This window comes from Arvicanthis niloticus, chromosome 14 (genome assembly GCF_011762505.2).
Source record: "Arvicanthis niloticus isolate mArvNil1 chromosome 14, mArvNil1.pat.X, whole genome shotgun sequence".
Lineage (NCBI taxonomy): Eukaryota > Metazoa > Chordata > Mammalia > Rodentia > Muridae > Arvicanthis > Arvicanthis niloticus.
In genome coordinates this window covers 55,527,750-55,554,863 of record NC_047671.1, presented here as the reverse complement: position 1 = coordinate 55,554,863, position 27,114 = coordinate 55,527,750, and the positions used below count along the sequence as shown (strand labels likewise).

At 43.6% G+C, this 27,114-nt stretch overlaps 3 protein-coding genes and 1 pseudogene across 4 annotated transcripts in view; 3 read left to right on the top strand and 1 right to left on the bottom strand.

Annotated features, from left to right (window-relative positions):
* The first annotated feature begins 6,946 nt into the window (after nt 1–6,946).
* On the top strand, nt 6,947–12,977 carry Polr2d (RNA polymerase II subunit D). Its single transcript, XM_034518686.2, has 4 exons — nt 6,947–7,065; nt 9,497–9,677; nt 10,858–10,953; nt 12,261–12,977. The coding sequence occupies exons 1-4, from the start codon at nt 6,993–6,995 to the stop codon at nt 12,337–12,339; spliced, it is 429 nt and encodes a 142-aa protein (XP_034374577.1). The 5' UTR covers nt 6,947–6,992; the 3' UTR covers nt 12,340–12,977.
* On the top strand, nt 12,978–13,404 carry LOC117720208 (large ribosomal subunit protein eL43 pseudogene; annotated as a pseudogene).
* Nucleotides 13,405–15,767: 2,363 nt separating this feature from the next.
* LOC143434354 (uncharacterized) lies at nt 15,768–20,913 on the bottom strand. Its single transcript, XM_076912867.1, has 2 exons — nt 20,102–20,913; nt 15,768–19,023 (listed from the first exon to the last, which is right to left on the bottom strand). Exons 1-2 carry the CDS (start codon nt 20,396–20,398, stop codon nt 19,009–19,011), a joined length of 312 nt encoding a protein of 103 aa, XP_076768982.1. The 5' UTR covers nt 20,399–20,913; the 3' UTR covers nt 15,768–19,008.
* Nucleotides 20,191–27,114, top strand: part of Wdr33 (WD repeat domain 33) — a 98,255-nt gene continuing 91,331 nt past the window's right edge. For both annotated transcript variants that reach the window (XM_034517750.2, XM_034517749.2), the window contains exon 1: nt 20,191–20,347. The gene's annotated coding sequence lies outside the window, so the exon portion shown is untranslated. The remainder of the gene's footprint in view (nt 20,348–27,114) is intronic.

Sequence of the window (27,114 nt, the reverse complement as noted above, 5' to 3'; positions counted from 1 at the left end):
GATGGCTCTCTAGCTATCTGAATTGTGATCAGTGTTGTATATAAAGTGGGATTATGTGAAAATGGTAAACGCTTTAGAACAGTAGTTCTCAATTTTTCTAATGCTGTGACCCTTTAATACAGTTCCTCATGTTCTGCAAATCCCAACGATAAAATTATTTTCAGTGCTACTTCATAACTAATTTTGCTGTTATGAGTCTTAATGTAAATAAATGTTTGGTGATAGGATCATAATGTAAACATGTTTGCCAAAGGGGTCAAGAGCCACAACTTGAGAACTGGTGCTTTGGAACCTGGGCATGTGCACAGAGGCAGTGTTTATGTTTCAAGTCGAGATAAGCTTTCAGAAGTTGCAGACACAACAAACAAAACTTTGGGCAAGTCCAACTTGGCAAGAAACTAGTTTATTCTCTATTTACTCTGTACTCTACTTTTTAATAGGGTTATTTGGTTCTCTGGAGTCTGCCTTCTTGAGTTCTTTGTATATTTTGGGTATTATCCCCCTATCGGATATAGGGTTGGTGAATATCTTTTACCAATCTGCGGGTTACCGTTTTTGTCCTATTGATAGTGTCCCTTGCTTTACAGAAGCTTTTCAGTTTTATGCGGTCCCATTTGTCCATTGTTGTTCTTAAAGCATAAGCCATTGGTGTTTTGTTCAGGAAGTTTTCCCATGTGCCCAGGTATTTGAGGCTCTTCCTCCACTTTCTCTTCTATTAGATTCAGTGTATCTGGTTTTCTGTGGAAGTCCTTGATCCACTTGGACTTGAGCTTTGTGCAAGGAGATAGGTATGGATCAATGTGCATTCTTCTACATGCAGACCGCCATTTGAACCAGCACCATTTGTTGAAAATGCTGTCTTTTTTCCCACTGAATGGTTTTAGCTTCTTTGTCAAAGATCAAGTAAACATAGGTATGTGGGTTCATTTCAAGGTCTTCAATTCTATTCCAATGATCTACCTGCCTGTTTCTGTACCAATACAATGCAGGATTTTTTTTTTTTTTTTTTTTTTTTTAATCACTATTGCTCTGTAAGGTCAGGAATGGTGATTCCCCCAGTTTTTTTTTTTTTTTTTGTTGTTGTTGTTGAGAATAGTTTTTGCTATCCTAGGTTTTTTGTTATTCCAAATGAATTTGAGAATTGTTCTTTCTAAGTCTATGAAGAATTGAGTTAGAATTTTGATGGGGATTGCATTGAATCTATAGATTGCTTTTGGTAAGATGGCCTTTTTTTTACCATATTAATCCTGCCAATCCATGAGCACGAGAGATCTTTCCATCTTCTGAGATACTTGATTTCTTTCTCCAGAGACTTGAAATTCTTGTTACACAGATCTTTCACTTGCTTGGTTAGAATCACACCAAGGTATTTTATATTATTTGTGACTATTGTGAAGGGTGTCATTTCCCCTAATTTCTTTCTCATCCCTTTTATTCTTTGAGTAGAGGAAGGCTACTGATTTGTTTAATTTTATATCCAGCCATTTTGCTGAAGTTGTTTATCAGCTGTAGAGCTCTCTGATAGAATTTTTGGGGTCACATATATATTAACATATCATCTGCAAATAGTGATAACTTGACTTCCTCCTTCCCAATTTGTATCCCTTTGATCTCTTTTTGTTGTCTAATTGCTCTGGCTAGAACTTCAAGTAGAAAATTCTCAACCGAGGAATCTTGAATGGCTGAGAAACACTTAAAGAAATGTTCAACATCCTTAGTCATCAGGGAAATACAAATCAAATCGACCCTGAGATTCCATCTCACATCAGTCAGAATGGCTAAGATCAAAAACACAGGTGACAGAAGATGTTGTCAAGGATGTGGAGAAAGAGAACACTCCTCCACTGTTGGTGGGATTGCAAGCTGGTACAACCACTCTGGAAATCATTCTAGTGGTTCCTCAGAAAATTGGACATAGTATTACCTGTGTACCCAGCTATACCACTCCTATACCCAAAAGATGCTCCAACATATACCAATGACACATGCTCTACTATGTTCATAGCATCCCTATTTATAATAGCCAGAAGCTGGAAACAAGCCAGATGTCCCTCAATGGAAGAATGGATATAGAAAATGTGGTACATTTACACAATGGAGTATTACTCAGCTATTAAGAACAATGAATTCATGAAATTCACAGGCAAATGGATGGAACTAGAAAATATCATCCTGAGTGAGGTAACCCAGATACAAAGGAACTCACATGTTATATACTCACTGATAAGTGGATACTAACCCAAAAGCTCACAATGCGTATGATACAACCTACAGATCATATGGTGTGTAAAAGGAAAGAAGATCGGGGGTGGATGCTTCAGTCCTGTACTGAGTGGGGAACAGGACGATTGTGGGGGATAAAAGGAGAGGGAAACAAGGGAGGGAGAAAGGAAGAGGAGGAAATAGGGTGGCAGTATCAGAATCTGGAGGACAATTGAGAGGTACAGAACATCAGGAAATCAAAAATGAGGAACTGGGGATTGCCACTGGTGGGTCCCAGATACCAGAGAAATGTGAGGCTCCCAGGACCCAATGGGATTGACTTTAGCTGTAATGCTCAGAGAAGGGAGAGATAGAATCTGTGGAGATCACCTCCAGTAGATAGGCATGGCCCCTGTTCGAGAGATGTCATCACCCATCCATCTCAAAGTTCTCTTAACCCAGTAATATTTCTGTCCAAAGGAAGAACAAGGACAAAAACTGGAACAGAGACTGAAGGAAGGGCCAACTGGGGAATGGCCCCACCTGAGGATACATCATGTCTGCAGAAAACAAATCCAACACTGTTGTTGAGGTCAAGAGGCGCTTTCTGACAGGAACCAAGTGTGGCAGATGCTTGGAGCCAACCATCAGGCTGAACTCAGGGAACCTGATTGGGGATATGGCAGACAAACTGGAGGAGCAGAGGGGGATTGCAACCCCATTGGAAGAACAACATAGGCCGTCCTGACCACCCAGTTCTCCCAGAGACTAGACTACCAACCAAGGAGTGTGCTGAAAAGGATCTTTGGCTCCAGATATATATGTAGCAGAGGATGGCCTTGCCTGACAGCTCCTCTGGCTTAGTAGCAAGTGCCTTTGGACACTGAGACATCTCTGTCTCTTTGTGTGTACACATGTTCATGTGTATGCAGGTACACATGTATCCATGTACACGGCAGAGAACAACCTTAGATGCCATATTCAAGAATACCATCCAATTCTTTTGAGGCAGCTCTCTCACCATCCTTGATTTACTATCAGGCTGGGATGGCTGGTCAGTGAGCCTTGGGGATCTTCTTCCTCCTCAGTGCTGGGATAATAAGCACATTATATGGGTTCTAAGGGTCTATAGCAAGGGTGCTGGTGGCCATCTAGGAGGCCATCAGGCTTACTCCCTGAAACTGACAAAGAACTCAACACCAGGGAAAGATGGAAGACCAAGCCCCGTAGAAAGGAAAAGAAACAGATTTATCCCTATGGATAAAAGCCTAAAGCTTAGAACTCCTGAATGGACTCTGGTTTGAGTGTTTTCTAGGGCCCCTGGGATCTCCTCCTCCCACTATGGGTGGTCCTTTTCTTCCATTTCTCCCAATGTCTTCTGAGAACAAGAAAAGGCAATCTATGGGAACCTACCCTTTCTTTCCTTGCCTGCCTATATCCCTCTAACTCTCTCAGATGGAATGTGGGTACTCATGCTTGCAGAGGCAAGCACTGGGGTAACTGAACCATCTCTCCAGTTCTATCCCTACCTCTTACACTGCTCTGACTTCCAGTACAGGAAGCTTTAGGAAACACATGTGAACCATATCCAAACTTCAGACTCTTGACCTTTCCTTGGTACCTTCTCTGACTTTCTGTTAGACCATTTGTCAGAAACTGCACTAGCTACTGTTGGTGGGCTCATTTTGAGGACAGACTTTTTTTTACCCAACTTGTCATTTTAACCTCATGACCTTACAGTGTATAATGGTTTCCTAAATAAAAATGTCATGCACAGGCCAACCTGTGAGATGTCACTTTTTGTTTTTGATACTCTTTTTCTCTCTCCCTCCCTCCATCTCTCTCTCCCTGTGTGTATATACTGAATCTCAAGCCCATTTCTACCTAGATGCAGTATGACTGTTTCGGACTGCTCTGCCCACATTGGGTGACAAAAATGTTTCGGCCTGCGCTACCCCTCGATTGGGGGCCAAAATGTTGGGACTGCTCTATCAGTGTTGGAACCCACACAGCCAAGCCTTGGGGGCTAAACTGTTAGAGCCCACACTGCCCCAAGCTGCTCCAGTCGGAGGGTCGGGGGTTCAGCAAGAGAGAGAGTGAGGATGGACACGAAGAATGGAGACCAGACAGAGTGTGATTCAATCCCATTTATTCTTCAGTCTCTCTTCTCTCCAAGTTCATAGTTCCAAGTCCCTAGTTCCTAGTACCAAGTCTTAGGTCCTAATCCCAGTCCTAAATTGCTAGTCTCTTTCCCAGTTCCAAGTTCTCTTCCAAGTGCCTGTCTAGTACAAGTATCTAATCCCTAGTGTCTAATTCCTAGTTACAAGTTCTCTTTCCAAGTCTCGAGTGTCTAATGCCTACTACCAGTGTCTAACTCCTAATAATTTCTTCTGTCTCTCGCCTTTTATATGTCTCATTTCTAAGCCACGCCTTTAAGTCATGCCCTTAGGTCTTGTCTCTAAATCTGATCTCTAAGTCACGCCCTTAAGTCACACACCTTTAAGTTTCACACACCCAAGGGAAAATCCTGGGTATCTAAAGCAAGATGTTATCAGAGTGTGCTCAGCTGTTGTAGGCTATTGTAATCAAGTCTCTTTTCAGGGTATATGGCTTAAGATGGCTGCAAGGATGATAGCCACCCACATATGACCATGAACTATTGCCCTAAACTTCTCAGCAGGAGTTCTGATAAGCCTGGGTATATCTGTTATACAGTTTTTTTTCCTCTAAGATTTATTATGTGTATGGGTATTTTGTCTACAAGTATGCCTGCATACTTGTAGGCATACTTGTAACCCCATGGGACTATAGTAATAGACTGTGTGAGACACCATGTGGATGCTAGGAATTGAATCCATGACCTCTGTAAGAGCAGCTAATGCTCTTAACTGCTGGGAGGTCTCTCCAGTCTCTGCTGTGACTTCTCACCTGCTGTTCAGGAAAGCACCTTGAAATGGTTAAAAACCTCTGTCAATACAATATAACCATTTATTTTAACCAATGCATTCCTTCTACAAATATAGATACACAGCAGTTTTGTAAAGCTCATTTTATTTACAAATAAAAAAGATTACCTATTCTTGGGCCAGTGAGATCTTGCAGCAGATAAAGCCCCCCCCCCCCCCCCCATGTTCAATACTGACGTCTGAGTTCAATCCTTAGAACCCATGTAAAAGTGGAAACAGGACAAATTCCACGAAATCATCCTCTAATCTCTCCTGTGCACCACTGTATACATGACCCCACGTAATAAAAATACATATTCTTTTCTTGTAGTAAATACTTCTACCAATCTTTTAAAAGGTTTACTTTCTGTGTGTGTGAAGATTATGTATGGTGTGTGTGTGTTTTCCAAAAAAGACCAGAAGGTGCTTTGGGTCCCTTGTAGTCTCAGGTGTTTGTGAGCCTAGTGTAGGTGCTGGGAAGTGAAAGCATCAAGTGTTAACCCCAGAGCCATCTCTCCAGGCCCTTCAATCCATGTTGTTAAGTTAGAGAGTTTACTAGTGTTCACTACTGAGCCAAGCACTGGAGAAGAGTTTCTTTTTTCCCCTTGTTGTACAGATTTTTGTTTCTCTTTAAGTTGAAAATCGCATCACTTTTTCATTTAGCTTTCGACTGATCATTCAAATGTCCCAACATATATACTAAAGAGTTCTCAATATTAAAGTTCACCTGCTCAGAATTTTTTTTTCAACAGGATGGTATGCAACCTAAATTGGCATGGATTCAGGGCGTTTGCTAAATAGTCACGCCTATCTGTGAACTTTTTTTTTTTTTTTTTTTTTTTTGGAGACAAAGTCTCACTATGTAGCCCTGGCTATCTTGAAACTATCACTTTGTAGACCAGGCTAGCCTCGAACTCAAAAGATTGGTCTGCCTTTGTCTGCATGTTGGGCTTAAAGGCATGCGCCACTACAAACCGATCTCCTTTAACTCTTTATCCGCTGCGCACCCAGTGGTTTACTTCCCGACTACCATATCCGGGTTAGTCTTTTTTTTGTTGTTTTAGTTTTTTTGTTGTTGTTGTTTGTTTTTCGAGACAGGTTTCTCTGTATAGCCCTGGCTGTCCTGGAACTCACTCAGAAATCTGCCTGCCAAGTGCTGGGATTAAAGGTGTCCGTCACTGCCCGGCCTTTTTTTTTTTTTTTTTTTTCATAAATCATTGAAAGTGGGGCTGGAGAGATGGCTCAGTGGTTAAGAGCACTGACTGTTCTTCCAGAGGTCCTCAGTTCAATCCCCAGCAACCACATGCTGACTCACAACCATCTGTAATGGGATCTAATGCAATCTTCTGGTGTGTCTGAAGACAGCTACAGTGTACCAATTTAAATATGAAAGTAAATAAATATTTTTTAAAAATCATTGAAAGTGATTTCAGTATGTTTCTGTAGTCACCTACCCAGCTTTTCATCATAGGCCATTCCTTGGATCAGGCACTTAGTTCACTCCTGCACCTCACTTTCTTCTGAAATGGCTCACTTGACGCTCCCGGGTCCCACGGCAAGGTGTGTTGCAGAAAATAAACACTTTATCTCCACGCCGGCACTACAGAACCCCACATCCAACGACCGGAAGCCGCTGGGACGGCGCCCGGACCGCGCCCTCGTGGGCAGTCTCGCGGGCTCCCCGTGGCGTAATCCCTGCCTGACCTACCCTCCTCCGCCCTCTCAGCTTCCTAGGCCCCGCCCACCCACTTAGTCCCGCCTCTGAGCTCTGATTGGTTCTTTTCTTTGGATAAGGAAAAGAACGCGGCTTCCGTCTCCGGCAGTGTGGCGGTACATCCTAAAGCAATGGCGGCGGGTGGCAGCGATCCTCGGGCTGGCGACGTAGAAGAAGACGCTTCCCAGCTCATCTTTCCCAAAGGTATTTTCCGGGACAGTTCGACTCTGAGATAACATAGTCCTTGAGTTATAGTCGTTGTCCGCTCCCTGGCCCTGGCACGGCATAGGGTAGCGAAGAGCTACGCACGGGGGATTTGATCGGTCAGCATGGCACAAATGACCCTTTCGTGGTTTAGTTAATTAAACCACGAAACTAAACTACACCCAGCAGTTTTTTTTGAGGGTGTCTTTATTAGGTATCCTAGGCTAGCCTCCACCTTATCACATTCCTGCCCCATCCTCTTGAGTGCTAGAATTAACGGCATGCGCCATCACTCTTGATTTTTAGGGGGATTTAAGTTATGTTCTTTTCCTGTCATGCAAAAGACAGATCTGGGACAGAGGTCTCATTTCAAAATTGGCAGCTAACAGAAGTTAAGTTAATGGTCCTCTCACAGTGCTAGTCAAAGCATTTCAAGATCTGTGGGTCTGAAGTGGTCCCAGTCCTGGCCTCTTTGGAGAGATGCTGTTGCCATTGGTTTCTGGGCTTTCTTAGCTTTTCGAGTTAGGAAGAACGATGGAGCAAGATGGATTTCGGTTTGGGATGTCTGGTACCTCCTTTTGCTGGATGTGTGCCAGCCTCTGGGCATAGTGCCCTCCCTGTTCCCTGCTACTTGGAGCCTTTGGTAGGAGAATAGTTTGAGCCCAAGAGTTCAAGGCTAGTTGGGGCATTACAGTGAGACCCCCAGATTAATGCTGTGCTGTTGTGAGTTGTGTTTTGAGACAGGGTCTCAGATAGCCCAGACTGGCCCGGAACTAGATAGGAAGACGAGCATAACTTTGGACTTCGAATCCTCCTGCCTCTACTTCCACAGAGCTAGGTTTACAGAGGTGAGCCACCCTGGTTTAGAGACTATTAAGGATTGTAGCATTAGGTTGAGAACCTGATTTACAGGGAAGAAAGGGAGGGAGAGGTGATGTAATCATAACCTCAGAAATAAAAGAGATAAGCCAGGTGCTGGTGGCCTTTAATTCCAGGACTAGGAAGGCAGAGGCAGGCTGATCTCCGCGAGTTTGAGGCCAGCCTGGAATTTAAAAATCACAATAAACCAGGTAGTGATGGTTCACCCCTTTAATCCCAGCACCTGGAGTGGTTCTCTTGAGTTCAAGGCCAGCATGGAGTTCCAGGACAGCCAGAGCTACACAGAGAAACCCTGTCTCAAAAAAAAAAAAAAAAAAAAAAACCAAAAAACCAAAAAATAATTGTGTACATGATCTTGTGCGTATAAGACCCAAGGTATCACATACCCTAGAGCTGTGTTAGGGGCAATTGTGAGCTACTTGTGTCGGATGCTGGGAACTGAATTTGGGTTTTGCCCTCTCTCATCTTCCCCTGAACCCCTTCATTCTTTGAGATAGTCTCCTGTAGCACTGAGTAGCCTCTTTCTCTGCTCCAAAGTTGTGGGATTACAGGCATATGCCCGGTTTATGTGGTGCTGTGGATGGAATTTATTGCTTTGTGCATACCGGGTAAACATTCTACCTACTTAGCTATATTCCCAGCCCAGACGGTGACATTTATTTACGTGTGTGTTTATGTGTGTGGTATGTGTGGTATATATGGTCTTGTGCAGGTGCTTATAGAGGCCTAGGGTTGATGTTGAGTAACTTCCTTGATTATTTTCCACTCAATGAGGTAAAACCTCTTGCTGAACCCAGAGCGCATCAGTTTACCTAGTCTAACTAATCACCTTGCCTCAGGAAATCAATCTCCTGTCTCTTCCTACCAACTGCTGGATTGTAGGAACCCCCATACCTATTTTGTGAGTTCTGAGGATCCTAACTCTGCTTCTCACACTGGAGTGACAAGTACTTTATCCACTTTCTCATCTGCCCCGCCCCAGAAAGTGATGTTTTCTTTTGTCTTTTGTGTATTTTTTTAATTGAGATGGAGAATCTGTTTTTAAATTTTTATATATAAGGATTATTTTGCCTCCATGTATGTCTGCATGTGTATGTGGTGCCCATAGAAGCCAGAAGTATATGTGGGGTCCTCTGGAACTAGCTGGATGATGTGAGCCGCCTTGTTGGTGCTGGGAACAGAACCCTTATTCTCTGGAAGAGTAGCCAGTGCTGTTAAGTGCTCAGCTGTCTCTCTAGTCCCTATTTTACTATTTTAAAATTTATTTGAATTGTCTGTGCAGGCACCTGAAGAGGCAGGAGGCGCTGTGAGGTGTCCGATGTGGTTGCGGGGAATTCCTTTGTAAGAGCAGTGTGTGCTCATTTCTCCAGCCTTCTGGTTTTGGTTTTTTTGGTGTTTGTTTTTGAATCTCTCTGTATTTCTGGCCATCCTGCAGCTCACTAATAATAGACCAGGCTGGCCTCAAACACAGAGATCATCCTGCCTCTGCCTCCCAAATGCTGGGATTTTTTTTGAAAACAGTATTTTCAGTTCATACTTACTCTTTTTCCAGAGTTTGAAACAGCCGAGACACTCCTAAACTCCGAAGTTCACATGCTTCTGGAGCATCGAAAGCAGCAGAACGAGAGTGCAGAGGATGAGCAGGAACTTTCAGAGGTCTTCATGAAAACCCTGAACTATACAGCCCGCTTCAGCCGATTCAAAAACAGAGAGACTATTGCCAGTGTTCGTAGGTGAGTACTAAACAGAAGTTCAAAACCAAAATCTACTTGTGTATATGTTATGGGTGTTTTAGCTGCTTGTATGTCTGTGCACCTTGTGTGTGTGTACAATACCCACAGAGGCCAGAAGAGGTTGTTAGATCCTCAGGACTGGAATTACAGACAGTGGTGAGTCACCGTGTAGGTGCTGGGTGTCAGAACCCAGGTCCTCTGAAAGAGCAGCTAGTGCTCTTAGCTGCTGAACCACATCTCCAGCCCTACAAAACAGTTTTACTATTATAGACTGTCATGAAAGGTAGAGGCTGTAGGATCCAAGAGTTCAAGGTCATCCTTAGCTGCCTAGTAGGTTCAAAACCAGCCTCGACTACATGAGATCCTGTTTTTAAAATGCTAACAAAAATAGGGCCCATGGCTCAGTGGGTAAAACCTGCTTTAGCCAGGAGGTGGTGGTGCATAACTTTAATCCATCACTCAGGAGGCAGAGACAAGCATATCTCTGAGTTTGATGCCAGCCTGGTATATACAACAAGTTCCAGGACAGCCAGGGCTACACAGAGAAACTCTGTCTAGAAAACAACAAAGAAATGCAAACAAAAAGTGCTTTCTGTGTAAGCCTTATGACCTGAGCTTATATAGAAACCCAGATGCACCCAGAAGCTCTGAGAATGAATTCCTAAAAGTTGCCTTCTAAGCATGCATGCTTACACACATGCACATTCAAACACACAAGTGACTGGATAAATAAATACTGAAAAAACTCTAACTGGGTATGGTGGTGCATGCCTTTAATCCCAGAATTTGGGAGGCAGAGACAGGAAAATCTCTGTTTGAGTCCAGCCTGGTCTACACAACATGTTCCAAGCCTACATAGAACCTGGTTTGTTTGGGGTTTTTTGTTTTGCTTTGTTTTTTTGTTTTTGTTTTTTTTTTTTTTTTTAAACTAATCAGGGGCTTGAAGCCCTTCAAAATTTTGCCCACCATGCAAAAGGCTCTCAGCCTTGACTCAAAGTCAAAATTTTCTCTCCATCACAAATAATAACTGTTTTTTATTAGCTTATAACAACACATCATAACGGGTTCCATTGTGACATTTTTATTCAGGTATATATAATATATTTTGATTGTACTCATTTCCCCTCATTACTGCTCTTGTTTCAGTATTTATCTGTGTTTTATTTTCCCCTACATTCAGCTTGCTTCTCCAGAAGAAGCTACATAAGTTTGAGTTGGCTTGTTTAGCCAATCTTTGCCCGGAGACTGCTGAAGAATCCAAAGCTCTGATTCCAAGGTTAGTACCAGATGGGATAGGTTTTGTCTATTTTATATAGATTTCTATAAGTCAGATTGCTAGATCTAAAGGTTGTATGCATTTAACATTTGGGTTGATGACATGCCAGCATTGAATAAGAATGTAATTGAATGGTGTTTGAGATAGGATTTGAGGGTTGGTTTTGTGGTTTCTTGGTGACAGTCTCGGGTGACCAAGGCTTTCCTTGAGCTCTTGATTGTCCTGCTTTCACCTCTCAAGGGTTGGGATTACAGTTGTGAATGATCATGCTCGTTTAAGAATAGTTTGAGTTTTTTCCATTGTTTGTGTACATGTGTGTACACATGCATGCCTGTGAATGTCACATTAAGCACGTGAGGGTCAGTGGACAGTTTCTTGTCATTTACTAGATAGGTTCCATGATCAAACTCAGGTTGTTAGATTTGGTGGCAAACAACCTTTATCAGCTGAACCATCTTGCAAGCCTGAGAATAATAGTCTCATACCACAGGACAGGAAGAATACAGAACAGAAGAGGGTGGTAGGAATACGTAGCTCAGGGGTAGAAATTTTGCCTGTTGTGTGTGAGGCTCTGAGTTTTATCTCCCAATACTCACAGAGGAGCATAAGAAACCATTAGAATTCTTCTACACTGCAGGCAGTAGCAGAGCATATAGCTATAGTGAAATCAGTGTGACTACTCCCACTTTTTTTGTTTTTTGTTTTTTTGGCTTTTCGAGACAGGGTTTCTCTGTGTAGTCCTGGCTGTCCTGGAACTCACTTTGTAGACCAGGCTGGCCTCGAACTCAGAAATCCGCCTGTCTCTGCCTCCCAAGTGCTGGGATTAAAGGCGTGCGCCACCACCGCCCGGCATGGGCATGACTACTCCCATTACCCAAAATATATTCCAGTATTCAGTGCTGTGGTATTAGTATAACAGATAGTGGACACAATCATTAAGTCACTCCACAAGTGAATGACTACAGACTGAATTTGCAGGGCCTGGTAGTGCGTGTTTTTAATCCCAGCAGAGGCAGGCAGATCCCTGTGAGTTCTAGGGTAGCCAAGGTTGCATAATGAGACCTTGTCTCAAAACAAGCTAAAACAACCAAACAAAAATTTAAATCATGTGTGACTGTTGACGCTTTTAAAAATCTTTCATATATTTACAACTTTTTAGTGCTTCTATAAAGGAATGTCAAAAGAAATTCAGTTTAAACTTAAAGGTGGTGGAGCTGAGTGAGCTGCTCAGAGGTAAAGCTCCTTAGAAAGCAGTGTGGGCAAACTGCCGGTTGCTAAGTCACTTGCATTTCTTGGTCTTCTTACAGCCTGGAAGGGCGTTTTGAAGACGAGGAACTGCAGCAGATTCTTGACGATATCCAGACAAAGCGCAGCTTCCAGTACTGATGGCCAGACATCACTCTGCTCCTCGGGACGGCTCCAGACAGCACCACGTTCAGAACCCAGTCGGCTTCGTGCAGGAATGTCATCACTCTGCTCCTCGGGACGGCTCCAGACAGCACCATGTTCAGAACCCTGGTGGGCCTCCTGCAGGAATGTCGCTTCAGAAGACACTGGGACTTCTTTCGTAGTTTTTGCTTTACTGAGATAGAATGTCTGGGTAGTTCTCAGAGTCCTCCTGCCTCAGCCTTCCAAGTGCTAGGATTACACGTGTGAGCCAACACTTACTTACGGCTTGGCTCTTGGAGAAGAAAGAAATGCTGGCTGTTGGTGCTCTCTTCACAGTGATTGGTAGACCGTGGTGACCATCTGTTCTCCTTGCAGCCTTGTAAGGCTGCTGTGGTCAATCGTGCTGCAATCCTGAACTGCTGAGGTAGACTGATGTTAAACATTTGCTGACTATCTCTTACTGTGGTTTTTTGGACCCCGTGTTATTATTTTTTGTTCTTGACATTTCAATTTTTAATGTCAGTGTATTTTGTAGTTTTTGAAGCTAAAATGATATATAAAAATCTTGTATAGGGGAGGAATGTTTGTACTTTGTTGCAAAGGGGGGAAATAAACCAGAACACTTTATTACTTGATTTTTTTTTCTTTTTTTTTTAAGAATTGTATTTGTTTGTTCTTCGGGCTTGTGCTTCGGTTCCGGGGACATGGCTAAACACACTAAGAAGGTCGGGATTGTAGGGAAATACGGGACCCGCTATGGGGCCTCCCTCCGGAAAATGGTGAAGAAGATTGAAATCAGCCAGCACGCCAAGTACACTTGCTCCTTCTGTGGCAAGACGAAGATGAAGAGACGAGCCGTTGGCATCTGACACTGTGGTTCCTGCATGAAAACGGTGGCCGGTGGGGCCTGGACCTACAACACCACCTCTGCAGTCATAGTGAAGTCTGCCATCAGAAGACTGAAGGAACTGAAAGACCACTAGAAGCACTACCACCTGAGACTCGTCTGCCCTGCAATAAACGGGTTAATTTACAGAACAACAACAACAAAAAAAAGAATTGTATTTGTTTATGGGGACGGTTACATGCTCCATGGCACATGTGTCGGGGTCAGGGAATAACTTGCAGGAGTTGGTTCTGTTCACTGGATTTTCAGGATCAAAACGATCAGGCTTGGTGGCAAGTGCTGTTATCCACTGGGCCATCTTGCTAGTCCCTAAATTATTTTTATTTTATTTATTCATTTTTGCAATTTAAGAGATTAGACTCAAAGTCTTGTACATAGTAGAAAAGTGCTGTACCATTGAGCGACATTCTAGCCCTGAAGTTGCTTTTGTTTGTGTCTGTGTGTTGTACATAATGTATGTGCAGGTGTGTGCATCCATGTAAGGAGACTAGCAGAGGACATTAGGTGCATACCCATATTTCTTTCCTTTGAGATGGGGTCCGTTTCACTGAACCTAGATCTAGGCTGGATGACCAAAAGCCCCAACAATCCTGTCTTCACTTTCTCTTTGTGCTTGTACCTTGGGGTTCAAGGCATGCACAGCTGGAACACAGCAGTCTCTTCATTAACTGGAGGGCTCATGTACTGACTCAGGTCTTCATGCTTGCTTATTCACTGAGCCAGTCCCCCAGCCACCCTGCAGTGTTTAAAGAATGAGACACGATTGACTGAAAGAACTTTGCCACCACTCACCACTCTGCCTGCCCTGGAGACAAGAGAGAAGCACACCATGGGGAGCACTTAACCTCTACAGTCCTTAGCCTTGTGGTGGGTGTACTTCATCTTGGGGGAAAGGGGCTGTCTCGGAGAATATACTTGAAGTGGCCTTGAAGAGTTCATTTTGCCACCTTCAAATTAAGATATTTCTTTCATAGGCCAGATTGGAAGATCTAACACTAAAGACTCCTCATGAGATAGCCACCTAATCCAAACCTCTGGTCCAGTACTGAGTGACAGGCAGTCCGTTATATGTTGTATATACAGGTAGAGGTGATATGGAAGAAGTGAGTGACTGAGCTCCTGTCTCAGTGCTAGAAGTCAGGGCCACTGTGTCCTCACATCTTAAATCCCAGCCTCTGGTGGGAAGCAGAGGCAGGCGGATCTCAGAGTTTGCACCAGCTGTTGCTTCCAAGAGATCTGGGGTTTTGGTAACCAGCACCCACTTCGTGGCTAACAACCATTTTAAACTCCAGTTTCAGGGGTCACACACCCCTCCTAGTCTCTGTGGACACTACATGCAAGTGGCACACAGACTTAATGCAGGTAAAATACCCACACATAAAACAAAAATCCTTAAAGCCTTTAAAGTTCCAGATTTTGGGATCCAGTGGCACACTCACAGATCTCTGTGAGTCTGAGGACAGGCTATTCTACATAGTTCCAGGATAGCTAGTAATACATAGACCCTGTCTCAAAAACAAAACCAGAACAAAACCAATAAATAAATGTAGGGTGGTGGGCTGTGAGAAGCAGCTGGGTGCTTGGTTGAGAACGAGCTTGGAACCCCAGATTGTTATTGGACAACAGGAGTTCCCTCTGCTTCCAAGCCCTGGTTCTTTTCACTTAGCTTCAGTCCTCCAACAACCCCTCCCACAGAGAGGTTTATGAGTGCCTCAGGCTCTCTCACATGCAGATGAGGTATCTCCAAGCTCTCAGGCCAAGCCAATAGGCATTATCTGCTGCCAGACTCTAACCCACCCCAAAACTGTATATAAGGGCTCTATTTAGGGGAAGTAAAGCTCGCTCAAGAATCATCTTGGTGTCCGAGAGTTTCTGTCACAAGAGCTATAACACTTGGGGAGAGATCTGCTCTCCCGGAATCTGCCTGGGACACCAAGCTGCCTCCTTGCCAGCTAGCTCTTTATCCGTCCACCCCGGGCCTGGACCGGCTCAGCACAGAGACAGGTGCAGCACCTGGGAGAGACCTGCCAACCACAGTGGCAGCGAGCGAGCAGAGGCAGCAGTTGAGGCAGGCAATCTCCTCTCCTATTCGCACTGTCCTTTGGCCCCGACCTCCCACATCAGGCGGGCCAGAGACCTACAGACAGTGTAGACACAAGCTGGAGGCAGTGCGGAGACAGTAGAGAGCCCTCCCTGCTCTCACCCTGTCCCCAGCCAGAAGATCGTCGTGGGACACCCTCCAGAACAAGGGACCAACAAATACCTTAAAAGTTTAATAGCCACTCCTTTTTTTTATCCCAAGCATCATGTGTTGGGGTCCACACTAGCCCCACGTTGGGGCGGCCAAAAAATGTCGCGGCCCAAGCAAAATGTTGAGGCTCGGGCCGACCCACGTTTGGGCGGCCACTGTATCCCGGCCCAAGCTGCCGATCCTGTCCGTGGGTCGGGGTTCAGCAAGAGCAAGAGTGAGGACGGACTCAAAGAATGCAGACCAGACAGAGTGTAATTCAATCCCGTTTATTCTTCAGTCTAAGCCTTAAGTCTTGAGTTCCTAGTGCCTAGTCCCTAGCTCCTAGTCCCTCCAAGTTCCAAGTTACTTCTTCCAAGTTCTCTTCCAAGTGCCTGCTACCTAATGCCTAATTCCTACTCCAAGTTGTACTCCAAGTTGTACTCTCTGAAGCGTCTCCTTCTCTCTTCTGTGTCTCCCTAATGTCTGGTAATCTGTTTTCCTCCAAGTTGTACTGTTTCTCTGTCTTCTCTCTGCTGTGTCTCCCTAATGTCTGATTTGTCTGATTCTGATCTGTTCTGTCTCTGCCTTTTATATGTCTCACTTCTAAGCCGCGCCTTTTGGTCACACCTTTAATCATGCCCTTAGGTCTTGTCTCTAACTCTGATCTCTATACTTCTAAATTATACTCTTAAGTCACACACCTTCAGTCTCACACACCTTTAATCTCATGCACCTTTAATTTCAAGGTATCTAAACCAAGATTATCGGAGTGTGCTCAGCTGTTGTAGGCTATTGTAATCCAAGTCTCATGTCAGGGTATATGGCTCAAGATGGCTGCAAAGCTTTCTGCTAAAAGTCGGCCCCCAACAATCATGTTCATATCACAATATAATACAGTTCAGTGCTGGGCATGGTGATGCATGCCTATAATTCCAGCTCTTGGGAGGCAGAGACAGGCAGATCTCTGTGAGTTCAAGGCCAGCCTGGACAAGGAAGCTCCAGGGTAGTTAGGGCTTTAATGGGACCTTGTCTGAAACAACCCATCCCCTCCCAAAACAAAAAGTAATAATAAAATAAAAATAAGCCAAACCAAATAAAAGTCCCTCAGTTGGGGCTGTAGAGAGAAGACTTAGTAATAGCACTTTTTGTTCTTACAAAGGATAGTGGGGTTAGAGAGATGGTACAGAGGCTAAGAGCACTTGCTGTTCTTCTAAGTGCTGGGCCTGCATTAAATTCTCAGCACTTACATGGCAGTTCAGAGCACCTATAACTTAAGTTCCAGGAAATCCAGTGTTCTCTTCTGCTTTCCTCGGACACCAGGCATGACAATGGTGTACATAAATTCATGCAGGTAAAACAGTCATACACATAAAAACATTTCAAGAGGTAAGAACGGCACAGTTACAATCAAATAAAAACTTATTTCAAGAGGTAGGAACAGCACAATCAAATCAAAGCAGAATCAACATCCAGCAGTATAAATCAAATCCTGTAGCTCAGTGTCCCTTCCTGGGATTCACTCCCAGTCTGGATTGCAAAGGCCCTGTGAAGCTCCAGCTCTACCTAAAGGTTACACCTCTACTAATTGTGTCTCCGACTTTTCAAGGACTGACCCTGTCATATGCACCAAGCCTCAAGTTTTCTCCCTGAGCTCTTCAATACTGGTGGTTCCACTGTAACTGAGGCTGCACCCTCACCAGTGGACTCCTGCTTTCTTCAAGGACTCCAGCCTTGCTTTGACACTCTTAGCTGCTCTTCGTTAGGACTTCAAGCCTTTAAAACCAAGTTCAGCTGCTAGTTTCAGGAACGGTCTTGGCCCCTCTAATCCAAGCACTACGACATGTGCGTGTGCATACATATATACAAATATGATTTTAAAACTTAAAAATAAAGTGCTGGAGAGATGGCTCAGTAGCTAAGAATGCATACTGCTTTTATAGAGGACCTGGGTTCAGTTCCGAGGACCCATGTTGGATGGCCTATAACCTCCTGTAACTCCAGTTCCAGGGGATCTGACACTTAAGGCTTCACTTGTGTTCATGTGTATGGATATCCATACAGACACATGTATAATGAAAACCAGTCTTAAGAATTTAAAAATTGGGGCTGGTGAGATAGCTCAGCGTTAAGAGCACTGACCACTCTTCCAGAGGTTCTGAGTTCAATTCCCAGAAACCACATGATGGCTCACAACCAACTGTAATGAGATCTGATACCCTCTTCTGGTATGTCTGAAGATAGCTACAGTGTACTCACATACAAACAATACATAAATCTTAAAAAAAAAATTAAAAATTAGGGCCCAGTATAGTGATAGACACCTTTAATCCTAGCACTTGGGAGGCAGAATCAGTCAGATCTTTTTTGAGTTTGAGGCCATCCTGGTCTACAAAGAATTCCAGGACAGCCAGAGCTTCACAGAGAAATCCTGTCTCATAACACCAACCAACCAACCAACCAACCAATCAAACAAAAAAGTTTAAAAATTAAATAATATAGATATAATAATAAATATACTAAAGTATTTTGTCATGGGGACAAAAAGGTGACTACAGTAGTAAATGCACTAAGAATTGACTTCTACACCTTGAGGAATGCAGAGGTACAGTGACAGCTAAGAACAGGCAGTCAGCAAGAGCTGTGACCAGGTTTGCCTGGGTCACTTTTGCCTGTATATGTCTGCCTAGATACAAAAAAGCCTGTTGGCTTCTGATTGCTCCTTCTTTTCACACATTTGCCAATTGAGGGTCTCAGGCTGTCTTTGTACACAGATTCAGGATCTGAGGGAGCACCTAACCTCTTGTAGCTAATGATAGCTTCCAACTGCCTATGTAGCCAAAGACTGCCTCCAACTCGACTCTTCCTGCCTTTCTATATCACAAGTGCTGGTATTATTGGCATGTCCCACCATGCCTGGTTCATGTGATGTGGAGAAGGTGAAGTCATGAGTGCATGTGTGTTGTTGGCAAACACAACTGTATCTGGGACTCCAATGTCTCTGCCCCATGTTGTGCTAATGAGGGTTTCTTTTTTTTTTTTTTTCTTTTTTGAGACAAGGTTTCTCTGTGTAGTCCTGGCTGTGCTGGAACTCACTCTGTAGACCAGGCTGGCCTCGAACTCAGAAATCCGCCTGCCTCTGCCTCCCAAGTGCTGGGATTAAAGGCGTGCGCCCGGCTTAGTGAGGGTTTCTATTGCTGCGGTAAAATACCATACCCAAAAGCAACTCAGGAAAAGGAAAGTTCTCACACATTTCCAGATTACAGCTTCTCATGCCCTGAGGGAATTCTGCACAAGAGTGAAAGGCAGGAACCTGGAGAAAGGAACTGATGCTGAAGCCATGGAGGAGTGGCTTTTTGCTCTCCACAGCTTGCTCAGTCTGTTTTCTTTTAGCTGGCCTCAAAGAGCTGGGCCCTCCCACATAAATCATCAATTAAGAAAGTATTGCAGTCTTGCCCATAGGCCAACCTGGTGGGAGCCTTTTCTCAATTGAGGTTCTGTCTTCCCAAATGATTCTAGCTCGACACGCCATCTATACAGCACAAGCCTGAAAAGGACAAGCAGAGGAGGATAGTTAGGAAGCAATTCCAGCATTTAAATAAAACTGACTTTGATTAGTGCAGACTCTGTAGAGCTTTGGGGTGCTTACAGTTTCTCTCCTGTCTTCAGTGTGTGTGTATGTAGAGGCTAGAGGTAAAAGGTGTCTTCCTCAATTGTTTTCTGCTTATATATATTTTTTTTACAGATAAAACCACTTAAGGCTGGGTATGGTAGAGCATGTCTTTAATCTCAGCATTTGGGAGGCAGAGTCAGGTGGCTTTCTGAGTTTGAGACCCACCTTGTCTCATATTGAATCCCAGGCCAGTCAGGGCTACAAGGGAGATGCAGGTCCTCTGAAAGAGCCTTGCTCACAATTTAATTCTTGTATTAAAGACCCAGGCCGTTTAGGCTATGTGAGCTGCATCTGTCAGCAAGGGTCAAGGGTGTGGTACAGCCTTTTTACAAAAAGAAATTACCCTGCAGAGTTATTTTCCCTTTGTTTCTGTAGATATTAAAGATTAGTCTTGATTTTGTCTTGAACTTTGAACTTCTGACCCTCCTGCCGTCACTTCATAGGCTTTCAAAACCAGTTTATGCAGTGCTGGAGCGAGAACTCTGGGCTTCCTACACGCAAACGCTTTACCAATCGAGCAACATCCACATCCTTTCTTATTATATCTATTTTGTGTATGTGTACACAAAGAGAAACAGCACAGTTGTTAGAAGAACTTGTATTTCTTTCTCACCATGTAGGGCTGGGGTTCAAGCTAAGATAGTCAGGCTATCCTACAGGCTCCTTTACTATATAAACCATCTCACTCGTGTTTTTTTCTGAGATAGGCCTTGAACTCACAGTAATCCTCCTGTCTCAGCCTCCTAAGTGATCGGAACACAAGCATGAGCCACCACATCCGGCTTTAACAAGGCTCTTATTTACTTTTGTGAAATGGGATGTTTTGAGAACACACATGACGGCTCACGCGGTGAGGGAAGTAAGGCAAAAGGTTCTAGATTTAAGACTCCTCTTTTCCACCAACAAGAACTCAAAATCTTTGGGCGCCGGATGTCCAAGCCCCACCCCTCACCTGCGCGCATGCTCTATTTGAGCCCTGCTGTAGACCTGCGGCATAGGCGCGCGGGGCGTAGCGCCGTGAGGCCGTGATGACGTACAGGCGTACGCTCGGTGGCTCCTCGGGGAAGATGGCGGCTGCATCTTTGAAGGAGAGGAATTGAGAGTGGGGCGAAGCGAAGAGGACCAGACGGGAGAGCCATTCCCTGCGGCGCCAAAGGACGCCGCGCTCGCGGTTCGGAGCTCCTCCCGGCCCCCCACGGTAAGTTGGTCGTGGGGCCTGTGAGGGCCGCGGGCGGTCGCGCTCCGCCATTTTCGGGCCCGGCCGTTGCGTGCTTTGGGGGTCCGGAGGGAACAGGTCGCGGGAGAGAAGAGGACGGACATCCGCCGGGCCGGCCGTGGCTGGTGAGGGTCCCAGCGGAGGAACTCTGCGGAGGAGGCCGTGAGGCAACCTAGGCCCAGCCGGGACGGCGAGGCCGGCCGCAGGGACGCGAAGTTCGGAGGAAGGAAGCGCGTTGGGAGGAGAGGGGAGAGGAATCAAGTGCGGCTTTGAGGGTTGCCCAGAAAGGAGCTGGAGAAGTTCCTGGCAATCCCGAGAAACAGCTGGAGGTTCAGCCTGGCTGCTTTCGAGAATTGAGATCCATGCTGGGGGCGGGAGAAAGGCAGAGCCTTGCTCTTTTGCAAGATTTTTATTCCTGTCTGGCTGCTTACAAACGTCCCATGAAGCATTGATTCTCCATTTCCAACTGGAAATTAAATTCTGGTCTCAGAATATGAGAAAAACAAAGGCCTCCTGGCATCTAGATATTTATGGTACTAGAAAGTCTATCTCCTCCCCATTCCCTCTCTCTCTCCCCTCCTCCTTCCCTTCTCCGCTCCACCCCCCCCCCCCCCCCCCCCAATTTCTTTGAGATTGGCCTAGTTGTATTGCCCGTGTTCACTTAGAATTTCCAGTCTTCCACCTGCCAGTCACAAGCGAGAGATAATAAGAGCGGGCTACCTGCCTGGGCTAGCGGTCCTCATTTTGTTTGTTTTGTTTTGATTTTTTTTTCCTATTGATACAGGGTTTCAGTGTGTAGCCTAAGTTTCGAACTCAGCGGTTTATTAATCATCCTGATTTACTATCCCAATCCCAACCGTGGGGATGATGGGCCTGAGCCCTCCTAGACTTGGCTGTAACTCAGGCCAGCACTAACTTCCTATGTAGCTGGCCTGGTCTTACTCTTTGATCCTCTTGCTTCTTCTTCCCCAAGTGATGGGATTACAGGCACCACACCTGGTCTACGTAGAATTCCTATGCTTTTTTTCTTTCTTAAATTAGAGAATAGTTAGTGTATGCGGGGGAGGGCTTGCTAGTTTGCTGGAGAACGCTTTTCCACCAAATGAGTCTTGAATTTAGGTTGCAGTAGGTGGTTTAACCGCTGAGCCATCTATTGGGATGCATTCTCATGTTCGTTCTCTCTCTCTCTCTCTCTCTCTTCTTTCTTTCTTTCTTTCTTTCTTTCTTTCTTTCTTTCTTTCTTCCATTGTGGCCTTTATGGAGTAAGTAAGCAGGAGGCTGGTTTACCTTCTTGGATTGAGAAAGTCAGAAAAGTGTGTGTTAACTTGTGTAAGGACTGTCCAGTTTCTAGACGAGAGGCATTAGCATTTCGGGAGCTTTGGAAGGCAGGAACCAAGCAAGCCACGTACAATTCTTAGGAGCAAAACGTTCACGTACACTCTGGACATAATGCAGGCAGCTTTTTGCCTATGAATGTTTAACCCAAACAAAGCACTTAGTGATTGTTAAAAGAAAACACTTTAATTGTTTCCCTGGTGGCATTTTTTTCTTTTCTAATCTTAATTACATTTGGGACCCACCTTTTGTTACTGTTAGGTACTTGTGCATTTTAAACTCATTTCCTTGCCTAGTAAAAGGCAATATACTGTACAGATTTGGTTTTGAGCCAAAACTTGAAGTGTTGTATTTAGCTTATTTACTATAGAGACTTGGAGAACATTTTTGACACCCTCTTCCCAGTCCTGGGAAGAAGTTGGCTTACATCTCATTGCATTAGAAAAAGTAAATTTGGCTGTGGTGGTGATTCATGGGCTCTAATTCCAGCACTTGGGGAGGCAGAGGCAGGTGCATTTTCCAGTTCAAAGCCAGCCTGGTCTACAGCTGAGTTCCAAAACAGGGCTACATAGAGAAACCCTGGGGAAAAACCAAAACCAGGAAAAAAAAAAAAAAGGACAGAAAAAGTAAATTGTTATTTATGAAGCTGAAAGCTTAGTTCTCATTCCTTTATTTGGTTGATAAAAATCTGAAATGACTAATTTTGTCATCACAGGCTTTTTTAAAAAAAGATTTCATTTATTTTTATGTATGTAAGTACACTATTATCACAGTTTATCTTGACCTAAACCTTTAATAATATTTTTACTGACCTCCTAAGTCCTATATATTTAGAACTTGCTTTGCTAAGTAACAAGAAGTCCATTTTTCTTCTCTTATTACTTTGTTTGTTTGGTTGGTTTTGGTAGATATTTGATTATTTCTAAGCTCAAACTTTTGTATTTCCGTAACATTTCATAACTCCCAACAAAGCTATTAATTGAAAGTTTTAATTATAAGTTTATAGGAATGCATTTATGTAATACTTTTGAGATTATATATCATAAATTTGGTATTTTACTTGTATTTTAGATTTTAGGTAAAGTATTGAAGTTAAATGGTCAGTATCAAAACATTCTTTGTGTTATGGGTGTGTGTTTGTGTCCGTCAGAGGACAAATTAGAGTTGGTGCTCTCCTGCCACCCTGTGGCTTCTGAAGGTGTCAGGTGCCTTTCTCACTGAGCCCCTGACCACACCAGTCCCTGACAATACTTAACTTACAGTTACAATACTTAAGTATTTTATCTTTGTTCTTAGATGTGGTTTAGGTTTAAGGTTTCAGCTTGGGTGTGTTCTTTGGTAACATACTTTTCCCACTATGAAACATTTATAGACACAGAAGCTTGTCAGCGTATTGGAGAATATGGCTTACATTACTGTTAATCTTTCTGGACTGTAAACATTTCAGCAATTCTCAGGTAGAGTAACAACTTAATAAAATTTGTCTGGTGTCTTATTTTTATTATTTGAGTGTTTATAAATTCCAAAACTGAGGGAGATGTATTGGAAGGAAAATCATGTGGTTCTGTAGCAGGTCTGAAAGCTAGCTTTGTAGTGGGAGGATGTGGTGAGTGTTGAACTTGGGGTCTTACCTATTGTGAGTGTGTGTTCTGACACTGAACTAAACCTCCAGCTCTAAAGTAGTTTTTAGATTGGGCCAGTTAATTAAACACTTGGAGTTTCAGTTTCCTTACATATAAAAATGTTAATTATTATGGCTGTGAGAGTATATGCCTCTAATCCCAGCACTCCAAGAGATAGAGGCAGGCAGTTTGAGGTCAGCTTGTTACTCACTTACACAGTGAGTTCCAGGCCAGGCAGAGCTATGTAGTGTGAAACCCTGTCTCAAAAAGACAAAAACCAAAAAAGCCAAAGTTATTTCACCATTTCCAGTCCCAGTAAGAAATATGAAAATTTATTGGATGTGCTGAACCAGTGAATACAGGCTGGCCTCACAGGGATCTCCCTGTCTTTGCCTCCATAGTGAAGGAATTATAGATGTGTTCTATTGCTTCATTTGTTGATGGGCATCTAGATTGGTTCCATTCCTACCTATTGTGAACAGCACAGGGAGTGCAAGTATCTCTGGTGTGTAAATTTAAGTTTATATACATAGGTTCCTAGCAGTGGGGCTAGCTGGGTCATCAAAAGTTCTTTTCAGTTTTTGAGGAATCCCATAGTGGCTGCATATGTTTACATTTCTACAAGCAGATTTGAATTAGGCTTCTTCTCTCCTCACATCCTTTTCAGCATTTTTTTGTTGTTAGGGTCTCATTATGTCACTCTGGTTGGTTTGGAACGCACACCTGCCTATCTCTGTATCCCCTGTGCTGGGTTTAAAGGCCTGCTCCAGCACTCTTGGCCAGCATTTCTTTTAAGATTAAGTTTTGTGCGTTTAGATGTTTTGACTGCATGCACATTGGTGTACCATGTGTGTGAAGAGCCCTAGGAACCTTGAACTAGAGTAACATGGTTTTTAGCTGCCAATATGGTTGCTGGGAATTGAATGTATCTTTTTTTTTTTCTTTTTTGTTTTTGTCCTGGTCTTTTTGATGGGGGTGATGTGGAGTCTCATAGCAGTCTTAGTTAGCATTTTCCTGATTTTGTGTATTTTCTTTATTTAGGAGTTTGTTTGAGACAGGGCATTCTAAAGTCCAGGCTAGGCTGTCCTTAAACTCTAGCCATCCTTTTTGTTTGCTTGTTTTTGTTATTTGTTCTGTGCAGCCCTGCCTGTCCTGGAACTTTTTCTCTAGACCAGGCTGGGCTTGAACTTGAAGATCCACCCGCCTCTGGTTCCCAGGTGCTGGGATTAAAGGATGTGCCACCACAACCAACTCTTGAGACAGGCTCTTAACTTTATAGCCTAGACTAGCTAGCTATCTGACTTCAAATCTGCAGTGATCTGTGCCACCACCCCATCTTGATATTTTCCAATTATTTGTTTAAAGCATATTTTAATTATTTTCTTTGATTCCTTTAAAAAATTTTATGTGCATTGGTATTTTGCTTGCACATATGTCTGTGTGAGGGTGTCGATTCCTTGGAACTGGAGTTACAGACAGTTGCTGGCATGTGGGAGCTAGGAATTGAATCCTGGTCCTTTGGAAGAGCAGCCAGTGCTCTAAGACACCTCTCTAGTCCAAAAATTATTCCTTTGATTTCCTAATCGCTTCTTTCTTTTTTATTTTTTGAGACAGGGGGGCCTTAATATGTAGCTCTGGCTGGTCTGTAATTTACTGTGTAGACCAGGCTGCCTTTTCGAACTTGGATCAGTCCCCCCTCTTGCTGCCACTGCCTCCTGAGTACTGAGACTATAGATAATGTGACATCACAGTCAGCTTAAAGAATTAAAATGTTTTTTAAAGATTTATTTATTTTTATTTATATGAGTACAATGTAGCTGTCTTTAGACACACAAGAAGAGTACATCAGACCCCATTACAAATGGTTGTGAGCCACCATGTGGTTGCTGGGAAATTTAGGACCTCTAGAAGAGCAGTCAGTGCTCTTCTTAACTGTTGAGCCATCTCTCCAGCCCTTAACATTTTTTGATTGGGGGATAGATGTAGCTCAGGGTAGTTTCCATGAGATAGACCTAGCCTAATATGTACCGTGCTATTTTGTTTTTTTGTTGTTTGAAGTTCTTAGACCTTGTGCATGTTAGTCAAGCACTTTTACCATTACGATATATATACACTTGTGTACTGTTTTGTTTTTTTTTTTAGTTTTTTTTTTTTTAAGCCTTGCCAAAGCTTGTCCTGAACTCAAGTGTTCCTCCCAGTTCAGGTGTACTGTTGTATATCTTAAAAATTGTTTTTATGTGTATGGGTGTTTTGTTTGCATGTATGACTGCTGTAGAGGCTAGAAGAGGGTATGAGATCCCCCAGAACTGGAGTTACAGATGGTTTTGAGAGGTCATACAGGTGCTAGGAGTTGAACCTTGGTCTTCTGGAAGAAAAGAGACTGTTCTTAACCTCTGAGGTGTCTTTTTAGCTCCCTGTTGCATAATTGCTTGATGATATTCCTGTGCATGGTGCCACATGCATTTAATATAGCACTGGGGAAGCAGGGGCAGGTGAATCTGAGTTCCAGGATAGCCTGGTTTACAGAACAAGTTCCAGACCAGCAAGTGCTACATCATAGTGAGACCTTGTTTTTTTTTTTTTTTTTTTTTTAAAAAAAAGATCTTTTGCCCATTAACAAGATGAATTATTTTTCCTTTTTTATTTTTAGATATTTTTATTTTATGTGAGTGGTGTGTGTGTGTTGTTTTTTGCTTGTATGCCTGTAGTCTATGTGTACCATGTGCCAGTTGGAGTCAGTACAGGGTCACCTAGAACTGGACTTAAAGATGGGTTGTGAGCACCATGTGTGTGCTGGGAAAGGAAGCTGAGTCTTCTGCAAGAAAAGCAAGTGCTCCTAACTGCGGAGCCATCTCTCTGGCCTTGGTTCGTTTTCTTTTTATTACTGAGTTGTAAGAGTTCTTTACATATTCTAAACCCCTTCACTTTCCTCTCTGTGGGACAGTATGTCGTTAGCCTTCCACGGGCTGTGACCATGCACGTGCTGACATGCTCTGATGCAAGATTCTCATTAGATTTATATGCAGATATTTCCTCCATAGTTTTTCATTTCTTTGTGTGTGTGTGTGTGTGTGTGTGTGTGTGTGTGTGTGTTTGGGGTAATAACCCAGAGCCTCCTACATGGTAGGCTCTGCTCTGCCACTGAGCCGTACTGTATCCAGCTTTCTTTTTCACCTTATTAAAAAGATTTATTTTTGTTTTACATGCTTTTCCTGGATGTATGAGCATACCACATTCATATCACATTCATACCTGAAAACTAAAAGAGGGTACCAGATCTTCTGGAATTGGAGTCCGTTTTGGGCCACCATGTGGGTACTGGGAAGTGAACTTGGGTTGGAAGTGAACACAAAATGTTCTTAACCATTGAGCCATCTCGAGCCTCACTTTTTTCTTCTGTGTTTTGTATGTGGTATGTATGTATATGTGTGTGTGCGCGCACACGCATGCTAGAGGTTGGTGTTGAGTGTTTTCCTTAGTTGTTTTAGTTCTTTGGGAGACATTATTCTCACTGACGTTGAGCTAGACTGCCTCTCTCCCCATGGGAGAATATGTGCGCATCTTGCTGTGCTTTCTCCTGAGTGCTGGGAATCTGAGCCCTCTCCCCAGCCTCTCTGTTTTTACTTTCTTTGTGCTGCATGTATGTTCCTTTGTGTGCTCATGGGGAAGGGAAAGAAGAATGTCAAATGTCTTGTTCTATCAGGCCCTCTTAATTCCTTTGAAACAGGGTCTTATTGGCTTTAGAGCCAGTCTGGCAATCAGCAAGCCTCAATAATCCTGTCTTTACCCTCT

What these genes read in the sequence shown, in the direction of transcription:
- Polr2d (XM_034518686.2), top strand. Translation starts at nt 6,993, where the DNA reads ATGGCGGCGGGTGGCAGCGATCCTCGGGCTGGCGACGTAGAAGAAGAC. An exon ending in CCAGCTCATCTTTCCCAAAG is followed by an intron (nt 7,066 to 9,496) that starts GTATTTTCCGGG and finishes CTCTTTTTCCAG; the next exon opens with AGTTTGAAACAGCCGAGACA. An exon ending in TCCAAAGCTCTGATTCCAAG is followed by an intron (nt 10,954 to 12,260) that starts GTTAGTACCAGA and finishes GTCTTCTTACAG; the next exon opens with CCTGGAAGGGCGTTTTGAAG.
- LOC143434354 (XM_076912867.1), bottom strand. Translation starts at nt 20,398, where the DNA reads ATGGCGGAGCGCGACCGCCCGCGGCCCTCACAGGCCCCACGACCAACT.